Consider the following 15,804-nt stretch of genomic DNA (forward strand, 5'->3'; position numbering starts at 1 on the left):
CCCGCTTGCTCAGGCCAATATTTGCCCTGCCTTTAGACTTTTTTTTTTTTTTACAAGAACAGTTAACATAATTTCTCTTTTGCTTTGGCTTACCAGGTAAATGTATGCTTGGCAGGTATTTCGGCAACTTGTAAGCCTTTTGTCCCACAAGAAGGAGATGCTGTGATTGATTATAAGTCACCTTGAAATCAGGAACTTATAATTTGTGAACATTTTGCAATATTTCACTTGAGATCCAGTTTGGTCTAGTGGTTGAAGCATACAGGCTAAACCCCAGGAGACCCTGAATTGCATTCCCACCTTTGGCACTCTCAGCCCTAGGAAGCAGGCAAGGCAAACCACTTCCGAAAAACCTTGCCAAGCAAACAGTTGCTAGGAGTCAGCACTGACCTGAAGACACTAAATAAATAAAAGATAGTATGGCTAGATGTATAAATTAAAATTCGCACAGGTGTTGACTTAGAATATCTCCAACAATTCAGCTCTAGGCATTCAATCTCCCCTGTGGTATAATTATGGCATAACCACGAAGGATGTCTCTACATGTCCTTGTGTTGCTCATTGTCAATCTTTTAAATACCACAAAAGAATACAACTGAAATAAATACCTGTTGACACGAGCTGATGGGGTGTCCTTTGTTATCAGTGAGGAGTCACGCCTGCGAAGTGGACCAGTTTGGAAAACCGGGCGGCTGTTCTGACATCTGTCTCCTTGGAAACAGTCACAAGACGCGGACATGCCGCTGCCGGTCAGGATTCAGCCTTGGCAGCGATGGGAAGTCCTGCAAAAGTGAGTTGCCTGTTGTGGGTGAGAATGTGCTGTGGTTGGGAAGACAGCTGAACTAGAAGAGGAATCTGTGTTAAATCTGTCAGTTTGAGCGGGACGTTTGCCTTGGTGTCTTGCTTTAAATGGTCATCAGAGCGGTAAAGAAAAAACAACACCAAAAATAAAAAGATGCGAACAGAAATGAAATGGATTTTAATTTTTGGGGGGAAAGAAGTGTAAAATGATCCCAGCCGAAAGATATGTTATTTATTTATTAATTTATTAATCTCCCAAAGCACTCAGGGCGGCTAACAACAAAACATATAATAAGTACAGAAATTAAGATAAAAATAAAATTAAAATCATCTGTGCAATAAATTAAAATTAAAAATTAAAAATAAATTAAAAATTGTAAATATAATTAAAATGCCTGTCAGTCCAGGTCAGCCTGGTGGAACAGGTGTGTTTTGAGGCCGCGGCGAAAGGACTGGAGATTTTGGGCCATCCGAAGTTCAAGGGGGAGCTGATTAGGACTGGCGCTCCCACAGAGAAGGCCCTCCCCCTGGGGGTCACCAGCCGACATTGCCTAGCTGACGGTACCCTGAGGAGGCCTTCTCTGTGTGAGCGTACTGGGCGATGGGAATTTGTTCCCGGCAGCAGATGGTTGTGCAAGTATCCCGGGCCTAAGCCATGTAGGGCTTTAAAGGTAAGTACTAGCACCTTAAATCTCACCCGGAGGGCAACCGGTAGGCAATGCAGCTCACGCAGGAGGGGTGTAATATGGGAGTATCGGGGTGCTCCCATCACTACCCGTGCAGCTGCACTCTGCACCAGCTGAAGCGTCCGGGTGGTCTTCAAGCGCAGCCCCATGTAGAGAGCATTACAGTAGTCTATACAGGAGGTAACGAGTGCGTGGGTGACTGTACGTAGGGCATCCCGGTCCAGAAAGGGGCGCAATTGGTATATTAAAATGTGATCTCAGTTTCTAAGGGTGTTTTTGCAAACCCAGTTGTTGTCACCGCCAGACAGAGCTGAGAGTTACCTTACTCGATCGGTCCTCTGCTTCCCAGGTCCACTCCTCTGTTGCTCAGCGTGGAAAGAGGACAGAGGAAATAAGTGACAGCTGTCCGTAGAAGGAAGAGCGGGAGTCAGTCCAAACAAGAAGGGAGGGATTCTCTCAGCAAAGGGTTGGGAAGAGGAGAGGAGCAGGCATTGAAACAAAAAAAAAAAAGAGGAAAGAAAACAGAACACTGAAGATTCATGCACTTCAGAGGAGGCTTAATTTGAAGGAAAATCACAGCCATAAACTATGAATAAGACCCTGAACAGGAGTATTTTCATAAAGGCCTGTTCATTAAAAGCTTGAATTCAGGTTCCACTGGAGTGGTAATGACAATTTCCAACAGCAGCAATGTCCTCTGTAGGGAAAGAGATTACACACACACACACACACTCACACTCACAAACACACATACACACAAACACACCAAACCAAGGGTCTTCAAACTCGGCCCTTTTATGACTCATGGACTTCAACTCCCAGAATTCCTCAGCCAGGCACGCTGGCTGAGGAATTCTGGGAGTTGAAGTCCATGAGTCATAAAAGGGCCGAGTTTGAAGACCCCTGCACCAAACAAAACAAAACACACAAAAAACCAAGCAAAGGCAAAGAATATTGTGCTCGCTATTCTGGCCATTAGCATATTAAAAATTTCATGTTTTGGCTTGGTTCAAATACTCTTTTTTTAATCAGTCTAAAGTTTTAACAAATTTCAGATTTCAAAAATATATGTGCGTGATTCTGCGGCCTTAGTTCTCTGCTCCCTTAGTTCTGGGGATTTTCTTACAGGGGACTTTAATTGTTATTTGCTGGCAATGCCAATCTAGCCGCACAGTAGCCTCAATATCTGTGAAGTTGTTACAAACGATGGAGTTTTTGTTCAAAAAAATAATTGGGCAAAGTTGCTTTAGACATTTCCAAAATCATTGGGAATATAATCATGCCTATAGCCCTGTTGATCCCAACTGACTTTCTTTTTTTTGCTCACAACAGTTCTCAAAATGTAACCAGAGTATTCCAGATATTGCTATCAAAGTATTTAATTCCAACTGAGTATATGACTTAACACATCACGCCAAATTCCTCCCTCTGTCTAGAATTTAAATGATAACATTATTCTTGCTGTTACAATTATTTTAATGTGAGTGACAACAGAATCCCAGGAAACAATAGCCAGGATCCCTGGTGATGAGGGGAACTTCAGTCTATCAATTTGATATAATAATAATAATAATAATAATAATAATAATAATAATAATAATAATAATAATAATAATAATAATAATAATAAGAAGAAGAAGAAGAAGAAGAAGAAGAAGAAGAAGAAGAAGAAGAAGAAGAAGAAGAAGAAGAAGAAGAAGTAGTAGTAGTAGTTGGAAGGGACCTTGGAGGTCATATAAAATGTGTCACAAGCTGAAACAAGAAAGATCAACTACAGGTGTTTTTTCTCTCTCTCCCAGATAACTGTTTTGGGACTTAGAACATAGGAAATGCTACATTTTTAATTGATTATCTGTGTTTTCCAGAACAGATTATCTGAATTCTTTGTCTTTCCAATTAATGCAAATGAGTTGCCAATACAGTACAGGTAGTCCTTGACTTATGAACCCAAAAATTTCTGTGGCTAAGTGAGACAGTTGTCAAATAAATTTTGACCCATTTCTGGCCACCATTGTTAAATGAATCACTGCAGGTGTTAAAGCTAGTTACACAGCTGTAAGGTGAACCTGGCTTCCCCATTGACTTTGCTTGTCAGAAGGTCGCCAAAAGTGATCACATAACTCCAGGACACTGCAACAGCCATAAACATAAGCCAGTCGCCAAGTGTCTGAATTTTGATCACATGACCAGGGGGATGCTGCCAAACGGTTACCAGTGTGAAAAATGATCATGCCACTTTTTTCAGTGCCGTTGTAACTTTGAATTTGTTACTAAATGAAAGTTGTAAGTTGTGGACTACCTACAGTGCTCTCTGAAAGGGACAGGGTAACTATATTTGCCAGCATCTCTGTCTTGTCAGTTACTTGTCATACTGCTTTCTGCAGCCTCCAGATTCAGAGATAGCCCTGTACTATTGAATATCAAGTGGCTGAGTGGAAAAGGAGGAGGAGGCCTCCATTCCCTCATGTTCAGGTTGAGCACCTGATTTTTCTTGGAAAGAGGCGTCCGAAGTCGAGTGTCTAAAAGAGGCTTTTTGTATGAGTTGTCCTCTTGTCATTGTTATTCTTTTTATGGGTTATCTTCTTGTCGTCCTTTCTGTTTTACACTTATCATTGTGACATCTTGCTTTTTTGCAGAGTTTGGGTAGAAATCAAATGTAACCACCACCTCATCCTTCTCCTTCTCCTTCTCCTCCTCTATCTCCTCCTCCATCTCCTCCTTCTCCTCCTCTCTTTATCTTCCAGAGCCAGAGCATGAACTTTTCCTGGTCTATGGCAAAGGTCGGCCAGGCATCATTCGAGGGATGGACATGGGAGCCAAAGTGCCTGATGAACACATGATCCCCATCGAAAACTTGATGAACCCCAGAGCCCTTGATTTCCATGCAGAGACCAGCTTCATTTACTTCGCTGACACTACCAGCTACCTGATTGGCCGACAGAAAATTGATGGAACAGATCGGGAAACAATTCTGAAAGACGGTACGTGTGCAAAGTTTTTGCTCATTGAATGTCTACTTTAGCATGTTAAATGCTAAGAGTGTTTTCCTGTAAAGTGGCACCTGGGACATAGAATGAATAGGGTTTGATATGTAAATTGGGATTTGGGGACATAACTTTTATTCTGAATATAAGCCAATCACTATGTACTATTTTTTTTCTGAACGCTTCTTAAATTCCTCATAATGTTTGTAGGTACAAATCTGAAGACTGATTTCTGCCACTGAATTTCTGACTCTTTTAAAACAGATAATAAGCTGCTGTGAGTGGATCTGTCATGCCTTTTCAGTTTCAGTAGCGATCTTATAACAAAGCACATGGCTCTGCTTGTATTACCGTGTTGCGTTCACATCAGCCTTCAGTGACACATCCTCATCTGCCTGGCTTGATCATGTTCAGCACATTTCTCACTTTAACTTCTTCCAGGCATCCATAACGTAGAAGGCATTGCTGTGGACTGGATGGGGAACAATCTCTACTGGACTGATGATGGACCCAAGAAAACCATCAGCGTTGCCCGGCTTGAAAAAGCTGCCCAGACCAGGAAGACACTCATTGAAGAAAGGATGATTCACCCACGAGCCATTGTGGTGGATCCCTTGAATGGGTGGGTCTCTGCTGGCTGCGGTTCCTAAGGGGATCAGGAAATCTGCTTGGGGAAATGGAGGAGAATGTGTCTACAGGAACGGTGAATTCTAGAGATGTCATGCAAACCTCCAGCAAGCAAGGCATCTATTATGCAGATTTCCATTGCTCTTACTTTCCAGCTTTCTAATATTCATGTATGACATTTTTATTCTCATTCTTCTTCTAATGGAATTCTGTCTCCAGAGGTTTTTATGTTACTGTAATCTTTATAATTTACACTTTTATGTGTGCCTTAACATAAGCTTGGAAAAGGTCTACATCATTCAATTATATGATTGTGCGGGCAGTACATAACAGTGACAAGAAAAATGGGACAGAAGACAGGAGGGTAATTTAGGACCACATTACTACATTATGCTGGGAAGCCCATGCTTGATCTCCCATAACTTTATTTTCTTTATAATTAAATGCATCTGTGGAAGATTGCTAAATGGGCATGCATGGTTTTTTTCTGATCTAAATCTCCCCTTGTCAGAACAAAAATCCATCTCTCTTACAGCAGGCAGGCAAGCTTGGGGCTTTGCAGGAAACAACCTCTGTCATTATGGTTCTTTCAGAAAATTCTAGTTTAAAAAAATAATCTTATTAAAGTTTACAAATACAGAGATTAAAAACTAATATAAAAGAAAAGAAAAAGAGATAAAAACAATATGTGTGTGTATATATATGACCTCCCTTTCTCCAAGACAAATATAAAGAATTTAGTAACTTAACATCTTCACTAATATTTCAATTAAAAAAGATCTCTTCTTCCCGTATTTCATCCCTTAATAATCAAACTATAAATGCTCATCATTCAGTCCTAATTAGAAAGCATCTGTTAAAAATTAGCAGAAATACTGTGTGTGTTTGAGTGTGTTTATGTGGTTGTATATTTATATAGATGTATGTATGTGTGTGTAAGGGACGCGGTGGCTCAGTGGGTTAGGACACTGAGCTTGTCGATCAGAAGGTCGGCAGTTTGGCGGGTCGAATCCCGAGGGCCGCGTAACAGACTGAGCACCTGTTACTCGTCCCAGCTTCTGCCAACCTAGCAGTTCGAAAGCATGTAAAAATGCAAGTAGAAAAATAGGGACCACTACGGTGGGAAGGTAACAGTATTCCGTGCGCCTTTGGTGTCTAGTCATGCCGGCCACATGACCACGGAGACGTCCTCGGACAAGCGCTGGCTCTTCGGCTTTGAAACGGAGATGAGCACCGGCCCCTAGAGTCGGAAACGACTAGCATGCATGTGCGGGGGAACCTTTACCTTTATGTATGTGTGTATATAACCTTAGTTAAATCCATTTTGTATTTCAACTGATCACTACCTTTAAGATATGAAGCAAAAAGAACAACAAAAATCTCTCCTTATTTATTAACAGACTTGGTCAAAAAGGTATTCCCTTAATTGCTAACAGAAACTACCACATGTATATTTAACCCTGGTCAAATAAGCTCACTTTATATTTCTTCCTTTATTTTTTTAAAAAAAGCTCGATCTTTAATCATATCAAATAATTTCCCACGTTGATTTCTTCTCATTTTCTTTTTGTCTCCTTTTGGAAATAACTTCGGTAGCTTAACGTGTCCCCTTTGCAAACCCAAGATAAAGAAGATTTTCCAAATAATTCTTCTGATTTATTATTTCTTTAGTTATTAAGACATTAGCCAGTTTCCAACATAAATCCATTGTGTCATCCTTTTCCATATCACTCTTGCAGTTTGGCTTTTTAAAAATCCATTTTCAAATCCACATTAAAATCAGCTTCTCTCTCATCCAGTAAAAAAAACAAAACACTATTCTTCTACATCCTCTTCTAAACCCATCTTTACAGTATCAATCTTGTAAGCGATCTCTCAGTTATAGTTCCCAAACAGTCTTAATTCTTTCTACAATCCAATCGTGTTGCTTTATTGTATTGTTGAGTCTCTTCTCCTTTAATTGTAATCCTTAGTTCTCCCTGGTTAGTCTTCAAAGTCCCCTTTTACAGTATGTTTATTTTCCAGTGAGCAGAACTTTCCCGTGGGAGCATTTCTTAATTTCAAAAACTTTATATATTTAATAAAAATTGAAATACCCTACAGGAAATATTCTTTCAATTCCCTCTAACCCTCTGTCCTAGCCTTTGACTTTCCAAAAAACAAAATTCTGGTACCCCTTTTGCTGTTTCAAAACCCTTTTCTTTTAACCCTTAAACTTCTTTCATCCAGAGTAGAAAGTCTGCCATTGCTTCCCCAGTTCTTCCAAGAAATTATTAAATGTGCTGTTAGCAATCTTCTTCACTGGATGGAAGGTGGAGGAGGAGCTATCTTGGATTTGATCCTACCCAGTAAGAAAAATGTACTTGAGGAAGTAGAAACGGGGACATTGGGGAGAAGATGCTATTTAAAGGTGATGATGAAGAAGAAGAAGATGATGATATTATATTAATGTTAACCTTTTTTGTTGTGCAACCTTTAGTGGCCATTCTCTTGTGTTTGGAAGATACATGAGTAGAATATTCCATGTTTAGATATACGGTTGGCGAACACTGCCTACATGTTATTCTTTTATCTTCTCTTTGTAATAAAATCTTGTTCAGTGATTTCAAAGGGTGGACAGAATATCCTTCGATACCGCTTTGATACCACTTTCTCTGCTAAAGCAGACTAGCAAGAACTGAACACCGAATCTATGAGCAAGGCCGAAGGGAAAGAGCCGACATGGGACTGAACTCTCATTCTTTTGCAAAATGTCCCTCTTGATCCAATATTTGCAGAGGGTCACTTAAGTCCATGCTGAGAACTGTTTTTAAGAAAACGATGACCAGCGAACAGTTATTTAAGGGTGAACAAAGGAATAACCATTTTAAAAAACTGCACACACCTTAACTTTCCTGTCTTTCTCACTTAGATGGATGTATTGGACAGATTGGGAAGAAGACCCAAAGGACAGTAAAAGAGGAAAGATAGAAAAGGCTTGGATGGATGGCACCAACCGCAGTGTATTCGTCACCTCCAAGACTGTGCTGTGGCCTAACGGGCTGAGCCTGGACATTCCCTCTAAGATGTTGTACTGGGTTGATGCCTACTATGACCGGATTGAGATGGTCATGCTGGATGGCACAGAACGCAAGGTCAATGCCAGTTGTGGTCTTTATTTCTGTTCACACCAGTTGCTCATTCTACCACTCTAATTTGCAATTGTTTTTTGTGTGAGCTTTGGGCTTGTTCCTCTCTGGGCTTGAACCCAAATGGAACGATTCTTACAGCTACCGATATGTTCTTTTTTTCCCCTCAGTGCCATATCGATGTCTTTTCAAAGGCCTATATCCCTTTGTAGGCAATTGAATTATTGGAGCCACTCACTTTAGGATGAGTGTACAGCTTCCAAAGGAAGCAAAAATGGTTATAGGTAGAAAGTACTTAGGGCAAAATGAAAGAGCAACGAATGCACTTAGAAATGGTTTGAACTATTTGCAATTGTTAGTGTTTATTTAGGATGGTGCTAATCCTCTGACCCCTGTGAAGAGCTTGCTGCTTTATTGGCAACTCTGCAGTGCTGACACTGGGAAAAAGGCTCAAATGGAAGAGAACTAAGACAGCACAGGTGCCTACAATTTTCTCAAGCAGCCTGCTCTTCCACACACCCCCACACTCTCCAAATTATTCATCCTAAAAATTGTAAACAGTTTAAGCATGCTGACTTTTTAATTGCATTTTTATTTTCTGGCTGTTTTGTTCACAGTTGTTAAACATTGGGCTTATGGTTTATGTAAACTTGTACAAATATTTCCAATATATCAAAAACAATTAAGTCCCGAGAAACATCCCTCTTGCTCAGGCCAATATTTGCCCTGCCTTTAGACTTTTTTTTTACAAGAACAATTAACGTAATTTCTCTTTGCTCTGGCATACCAGGTAAATGTATGCTTGCCAGGTATTTCGGCAACTTGTAAGCCTTTTATCCTACAAGAAGGAGATGCTGTGGCTTTAGATCAGCTTGAAGTCCAGGAGTTCATTGATGTTTGTGAACAATGTCCATAATGTGAATTGAGAGCTAGTTTGGAGGAGTGATTAAGGTATCAGGGTAGAAACTAGGAGACTATGAGTTCTAGTCTTTGCTATAGGCACAAAGCTACTTGCGTGACTTGGGCCAGTTAGTTCCTCTCAGCCCTAGGAAAGAGATAGTGGCAAACCTCTTGCAAAATCTTGCCAAGAAAACTGCAAAAATGTGTTCACATAGTCATCAAGTGTTGACACTGACTCAGGGACAAAATAAAAATGGGGAGAAATTCTCAAATTTGATAAATGTGGCTTTAGTATCACCACTATAATTCCAGCAGAAATTAGGATTGCTGCTACAAGAACACCTAGCCATTTAGGTTAGTGGTTTGACCATTTGAGGGGCAGTTCTTCTTCATTGCAGTATTTACTGATATCCTGCCTTTATTATTTTTATAAACAACTCAAGGTGGCGAACATATCCAGCACACACCTTCCTCCTTCTATTTTTCCCACAACAACAATCCTGGAAGATGATTTGGACTGAGAGTGACTGGCCCAAGGTCACTCAGTTGGCTTTCATGCCTGAGGCGGGACTAGAACTCAGAGGCTCCAGCTTTCTAGCCTGGTGCCTTAACCACTAGACCAAACTAGCGCTTCCCCTCTCTTCCCGCCCCCCTCTTTCTTTTATATTTTATATTTATATCTCCCTCTCTCTTTTCCCAACCTTCTCCCATTGCTTTGGTCCTATGGCAGTGCTGTCAGAAAAGATGCATTTAAAAAAAAAATGGGATTAAAAATGTTGGTGGTTAAGTGATTGCTTGTCTTAAATATTCTACTTGTCTATATCTTTCTCCTGCGGCAGGTTGTTTATGATGGAAGTGAGTTGAGTCATGCCTTTGGATTGTGCCACTATGACCATTTCCTCTTCTGGACAGAGTACCGAAGTGGTAGCATCTTTCGTTTGGACCAGAATACCAAGGCCGTTACACTGTTGCGCAATGAACGCCCACCGCTCTTTGAGATTCGCATGTATGATGCTCAGCAACAGCAAGGTATTAAACCCCAATGAGCACTTGTCAGAGTATGCTTTGCAGAAATTTCAAAAGTGAATAGGATCCAGAATGAAAAAAATAAACTAGAACTGAACGCTAATGTACTTTCTCTAAGGATCTGTATAGGGTTCAGAACACAACTACAGCGAACATCGTGATGCATAGCACGGTGTTTGCTGTAGCACAAAGCCTTATTTTTAGTGACCACTTTGATGAATGTGCATGTGAGAACAAAAGCGTTGGAAGAACGGCTTGGATTTTTATAGGAAAAATGCTGTGCAGCTCCGTAAATTAAGAGGTCTTTAATGGTTTCCTTCATATACACAGAAGTGGGATCTTGTGAGTATTAAAACCCAGATCAGGTGGGTGGGTCAGAGGTATTTACTTTGGGGATCAGCTCTTATCTTCTAAATGAACAAATTTCAGTAATCGTTATGGTTTTATTATTACACTGACACTTGCTAAAACAAGATACTTTCTACTTAAGTCGGGTAAAAACAAATGCTTTTCCTTCTCCATAGGCTTAAGTGAATGCATTATAGTGGGTTAAAAGTAGTCTGAATAGAATTAATAGTAATGTTGAAGGAGACTATTCCTTGCCTTCTTAATTTTTAATACTTTTGTGACCACCCATATAGTTGCTGCTTCTTTTCGTCAAAGACCAGGAAGGAAAGGACATTTTCAGTTGAATGTTGCTTTCCCCATCCTTTTTTGCTCTTTCTGCTTTTACTCTGATGCTTTTAAATTTTTCTATTGTGTGAAAAGCTGGACGAAATGTTGCTTTGAGAACATTGCAAAGACCCCTGGGCGATCTCATAGGTTTCCCCACAATAACAAAACCTTCGCCTGTTTCATGAAAATGATGCAGGCAATTGGTCCCCTCTTGCAGTTAAGAGTCAATTTATATGCATTCCCCAGCAGCATGAGAATACACTCATGAATTGGGAGTGCCCTTGCACCTGGGAAAACATTTTAAAAACCTATGGTTGAGAAAAGTCAGTGTGAACTTGCTGATTGCGAGAGCATAGCAAAGTATAAAGAAGCCAAAGGAAGGCTCCAGAAACAGCCAGTTGAGAAAAATAAGATAAAAACAGTCAGATGTGTATTCCTTTCCTGGTGCAAAAAAACCCCTCTAGCCATTCTATACATGTAGTACACGTAGTCCTCATCTTACAACAGTTCATTTAATGACCATTCGAAGTTGCAACAGCACTGAAAGAAGTGACTTATGACCATTTTTCACGCCTATGACCGTTGGAGCATCCCCATGGTCACGTAATTTACATTTGGATGCCTGGCAACTGATTCTTGTTTATGACCGTTGCGGTGCCTTAGGGTCACGTGATCCCCTTTTGCAACCTCCTGACAAGCAGTCAGTGGACAAAGCCAGATTCACTTAACAACTGTGGCAAGAAAGTTTGTAAAATGGGACAAAGTTCAGTTAACAACTGCCTTGTTTAGCGGCATACATTTTTGGCTCAATTGTGGTTGTAGTTCGAGGACTACCTGTATTTGTTGAACTAAATGCACTTTTATTTTCTGGTGGCTAGGAGGAGGAATGCCAAGAAGGACAGGTCCAGGCATGTCGTGATTAAAATCAAAGACTTAGCTGTGACTGCAGCATTGTGAATTCTGACCCATGAAAGTTTAGGCGGAAAATAGAATTTATTAGTTTTTAAGCTCCTCTTTTAAGTTGATCAGGCTGGTTGCTGCAAAAGTCTACAATGTTTATATGTCTTTTGGAAATTATTAACCCTGTTTTGCTCTTCCAGTGCATTTCCTGATCTCTTTTACTTGGATAGGATTGCACAAGAATCTTCTAGGCCTTTCTCTGCACCTCCACACCCCCCCCCCCCGCTTTTGGTGGGCCTTCCGGCAGTTTTTCACTCATTGCTGCTTCTTGTCAATTTTTTTAGTTGGCTCTAACAGTTGCCGGGTTAACAATGGAGGCTGCAGCAGTCTTTGCTTGGCTATCCCAAATGGCAGACGTTGTGCCTGTGCAGAAGACCAGATTTTGGGACCAGATTCTGTCACTTGTCAAGGTAACAATCCATGTAATAATTCAGTAAGTGTGAAAGGAGGTAAGAGAAGGGCAGCAGCTGTGTTACTTTGCAGTATAACCTCCAAATAAATGAAACTTCCCCCTGCCCCATCACTGCCTCTTCCTCCAACAAAGGCTTCCTTTGCCTTCCAATTAGTTGAGTTATGGACCCCAACTCTTCAGATGTTGCCTACTCATTGTTTAAATATTTAGGAGTGGTAGCTATTTACGTTGTTAAGGACCTGCCAACAAGCTTGTAGCTCTATTTCCACTAACAAAAGAGGTTATTAAAGTAAGTAAATCTTAAAATGTAACAGTTGGAAGGAGTCTTGAAAATCATCCAACTTGATGTCCAGTACTGAAAGCTGCTTCTGCATCAGTAAGCATTTCTGCCTCTACCTATGATTTCCCTTCTAAACATCTGTGCAAATAATTTGAATATAAAGTAGGAAATTCTGTGCAAATTGCTGCCTATGCAAGATGTTGCAGGGTTTTGATTCTTATGGAAGGTCACGCCAATGTAGCAGGGGCGGTCAGTTTTCCATCAGTCATACCTAATCCCTGCCTTCTCTTGGGGTATAATACTTTTTTGTGATGCCTGAATTTACTTTATGTAGATGTAAAAGCAAGCAACTCTTTCTGTGTGACATCATGGTGGCAGTGGTGTTTCGTGAAGCAACTTTTAAGAACATACACATTCTCAAAGTGGGATAGAGAACCTTGTGATTTGTTTTTACATGTACAATCTGCACATATTCATCACTATGAATTCATCACTAATATGATTTTGCAGGTTGAAATTACTAATTCTGGGGGGGAGGGTTAGATTTTATCCTACCTTTATTATTTTTATAAATAACTCTAGAGAGACCACATATCTAATACTCTTTTCCTTAAACAACAACCACCTTGTGAGGTAGCTTGGAGCGAGAGAGTGACTGGTCCAATATGCCTCAGGCAAGACTAGAACTCACAGCCTCCTGGTTTAATGCAAGGTCTGTGAAGTTGGAGCATTGGGGTGGAGTATTACCATTGCATATATTTTGGGGTTTCTAGTACATAACAATTCCATCTCCCCACTTGGAGAATCTCTCAAGAGCTTCCTGTTACCCAAGAAGGGTAGCTCCAGAGCTCTTCTTATTCCTGTCCAGAAATCAGATTGGGACTGTGGTGGGCAAAAATAGTTCAAATCTACTCCTCCGTACATTGCCAATAGTGCTGTAGTTAACCCTTCATTTGTCCTAAAAAAAAATTCCGTCTCCATTCCAAATCTCCATGCCCATTTGTAGCGGGGAACAGCTGGCCCTTGAAAGAACAAGCCAACCTCATCTGCCCAGAGGTTGTCACCTGACCCCGCCCAAGAACCCAAACAAACAAAAATAAAAGGTTGTTGTTGTTGTTTAAAAAAAAACATTTTGGGCAGGAAGAGGTTGGGTCTTTTGGAAAGATTTGGCTAGAGTCCAACTGAGGATTACCTCAGACTAGGCTGGGAATTGCACTGTTTTGCTATAGTTAGAAACGTGTGTTGTGTGGTTAGAGAACCTTACTTTCTTTTGGCACTTTGGTTACATTTTTGGTGAAATCAACTAGCTGCTTTTTATCACACACTTCAGCTTGGCTGAGCTACAGACTACCGAAGTTTTTGTTTTGTTTGTTTTTCTATATTTGGCCACACCCAGATGGGGTGAGGATTTCCCCTCTGATACTCCAGAAGGGTAGTCTGGAAGAGAGAAATGGGGTTATGGCAGAGGGCCCCAACCTTTTGGGCACCAGGGACCAGTTATGTGGAGATTTTTCCATGGACCGGAGGGAGTGGTGGTTTTGTGTGCTGCCTGCATCTTGTGGATGGGGCTTTGCTCGTTTGTGTGGACCGGTTGCTGGCATGCCGCGGCCTGGTACCGGTCCATGGACCCGGGGTTGGAGACCCCTGGTTTATAGTGAATGGCAGCAAGGATACTTAATTTTCCAGTCACTGTTCATCCATAGGTGCAGATTACCTCAGAACTGAAGTATCTGGGAGGAGGGGCTGGTTCAGCTCCGAGGATGTCTCTTCCTTATTACAACACCACTCTTGCCTTGTTCTTTCTTGTCTAGCCAATCCATCTTACGTTCCACCTCCACAGTGCCAGCCTGGGGAATTTGCTTGCAAGAATAGTCGATGTATACAGGAGCGATGGAAATGTGATGGAGACAATGACTGCCTGGACAACAGTGATGAGGCACCTGAACTCTGCCGTACGTATTTGCTTGAGGGGCACCAGGGTTCTTCTTGACCATTCCCATCATCTCGTGAGACAGATGGGGTCAAGCATCCCTAGGCTAGCGTAACTAGACGTATTTTGCGTGAGGTATGGTGAATCCAGAGCACTTTCAAATGATAGAGAAGTCCAAAGGTGAAAAGGGGCTGTACTCAAGGTACAAAATTCTACTAGAACAGCGGCCCCCAACCTTTCCGGCTTGGTGGCCTGGCCTGGGGGTGTGGTGGGGGAAGGGCATGGTTTTGTGTGAGTGGCGTGAGCGTGCACAGCTGCATTTGTGTGACTTCTCATGCAAGTGGAAGCACCCGCCACTTGTTCAAGTGGAGCTGTGTGCGCTTGCCCGCTGATTGCGTGGCCTGGATCTGAATGTAATAATGGGTTGCGGCCCGGGGATTGGGGACCTCTATACTAGAAGACATCACATTTATATCTACAGAAGCAGACGTCATGAAATCTAATACATTAGATTACAGTGAAAGCACCATATCTTTTGTCTGGTATTGAATGTAGTAGGCCAGGGGTGTCAAACTCAATTTCATTGAGGGCCGCATCAGCATTGCGGTTGCCCTCAGGGGGCCGGGTGGGTATGGCCAGGGTGGGCGTGGCCTACTGGGTGGGCATGGCTAGAGTGTGTATGGCCTACTGGGTGGGTGTGGCCAGCTCTACATTATTTGCATCAAGGGTGCCTATGGGGACCCGGCCGGGAGTGGGACAGATCTGAGGGTCTCTGGCAGAAGGAGGGTCTCTGGGCCAGGGCCAAGGCAGTGGGGCCATTCCCTCATTGTTTCCAGGATGGCTTCGTGGGCCACATGAAACCACTTTGTGGGCCGAATCCGGCCCCCGGGCCTTGTGTTTGACATGTCTGTAGTAGGCTGAGAAGTTGAACATTAATTTCAAGGCAAGGCAAGGCAAGGCAAAATAGGGATGTAAAAGGATGCTTGTAATACTCCCAGGAGCATCTCCACTCTCCCTGTTCCTTTTGTTGCCTTTTTTTCCTGAAACAAATAAAAACAAAGGACCCAGTTAGAAAAACACAGTTTGAACGTAAAGATCCAGTCCTCCCCTTCTATTCTTTAGAAGTCTAGTAACTGATGGCTAACATTCCTTTTTCTGAGATCTTTCAGAGCCTCTAATGCTAAGAATAGACAAGTCTGGCTTAAATTGACTAATTGAATGACCTTTTTGTATAAGACAGCTTTTTAGAAAACATAGTAGATTGGGAAAATATATATATATATTTCTATTTCCCGAAATTGGATTCCTGGTTGTAGATATTCCTTATGTTGACATGGAATAGGCACATGTCATACTGAATAAATGATTTCTAGGGATGTGAAGCAGAAAAGGTGC

The 15,804-nt window shown here is 41.6% G+C and overlaps 1 protein-coding gene across 1 annotated transcript in view; it reads left to right on the forward strand.

The window, feature by feature from the left end:
* Positions 1-15,804, forward strand: part of LRP1 (LDL receptor related protein 1) — a 321,802-nt gene that overhangs the window by 180,969 nt on the left and 125,029 nt on the right. The window contains exons 11-17 of the mRNA XM_083357102.1: positions 647-790; positions 4,232-4,468; positions 4,913-5,093; positions 8,010-8,232; positions 9,966-10,155; positions 12,072-12,197; positions 14,291-14,431. Of these exons, the coding sequence (XP_083213228.1) occupies positions 647-790; positions 4,232-4,468; positions 4,913-5,093; positions 8,010-8,232; positions 9,966-10,155; positions 12,072-12,197; positions 14,291-14,431 (1,242 nt within the window). The remainder of the gene's footprint in view (positions 1-646; positions 791-4,231; positions 4,469-4,912; positions 5,094-8,009; positions 8,233-9,965; positions 10,156-12,071; positions 12,198-14,290; positions 14,432-15,804) is intronic.

This window comes from Vipera ursinii (genome assembly GCF_947247035.1).
Source record: "Vipera ursinii genome assembly, chromosome: 2".
Taxonomy (NCBI): domain Eukaryota; kingdom Metazoa; phylum Chordata; class Lepidosauria; order Squamata; family Viperidae; genus Vipera; species Vipera ursinii.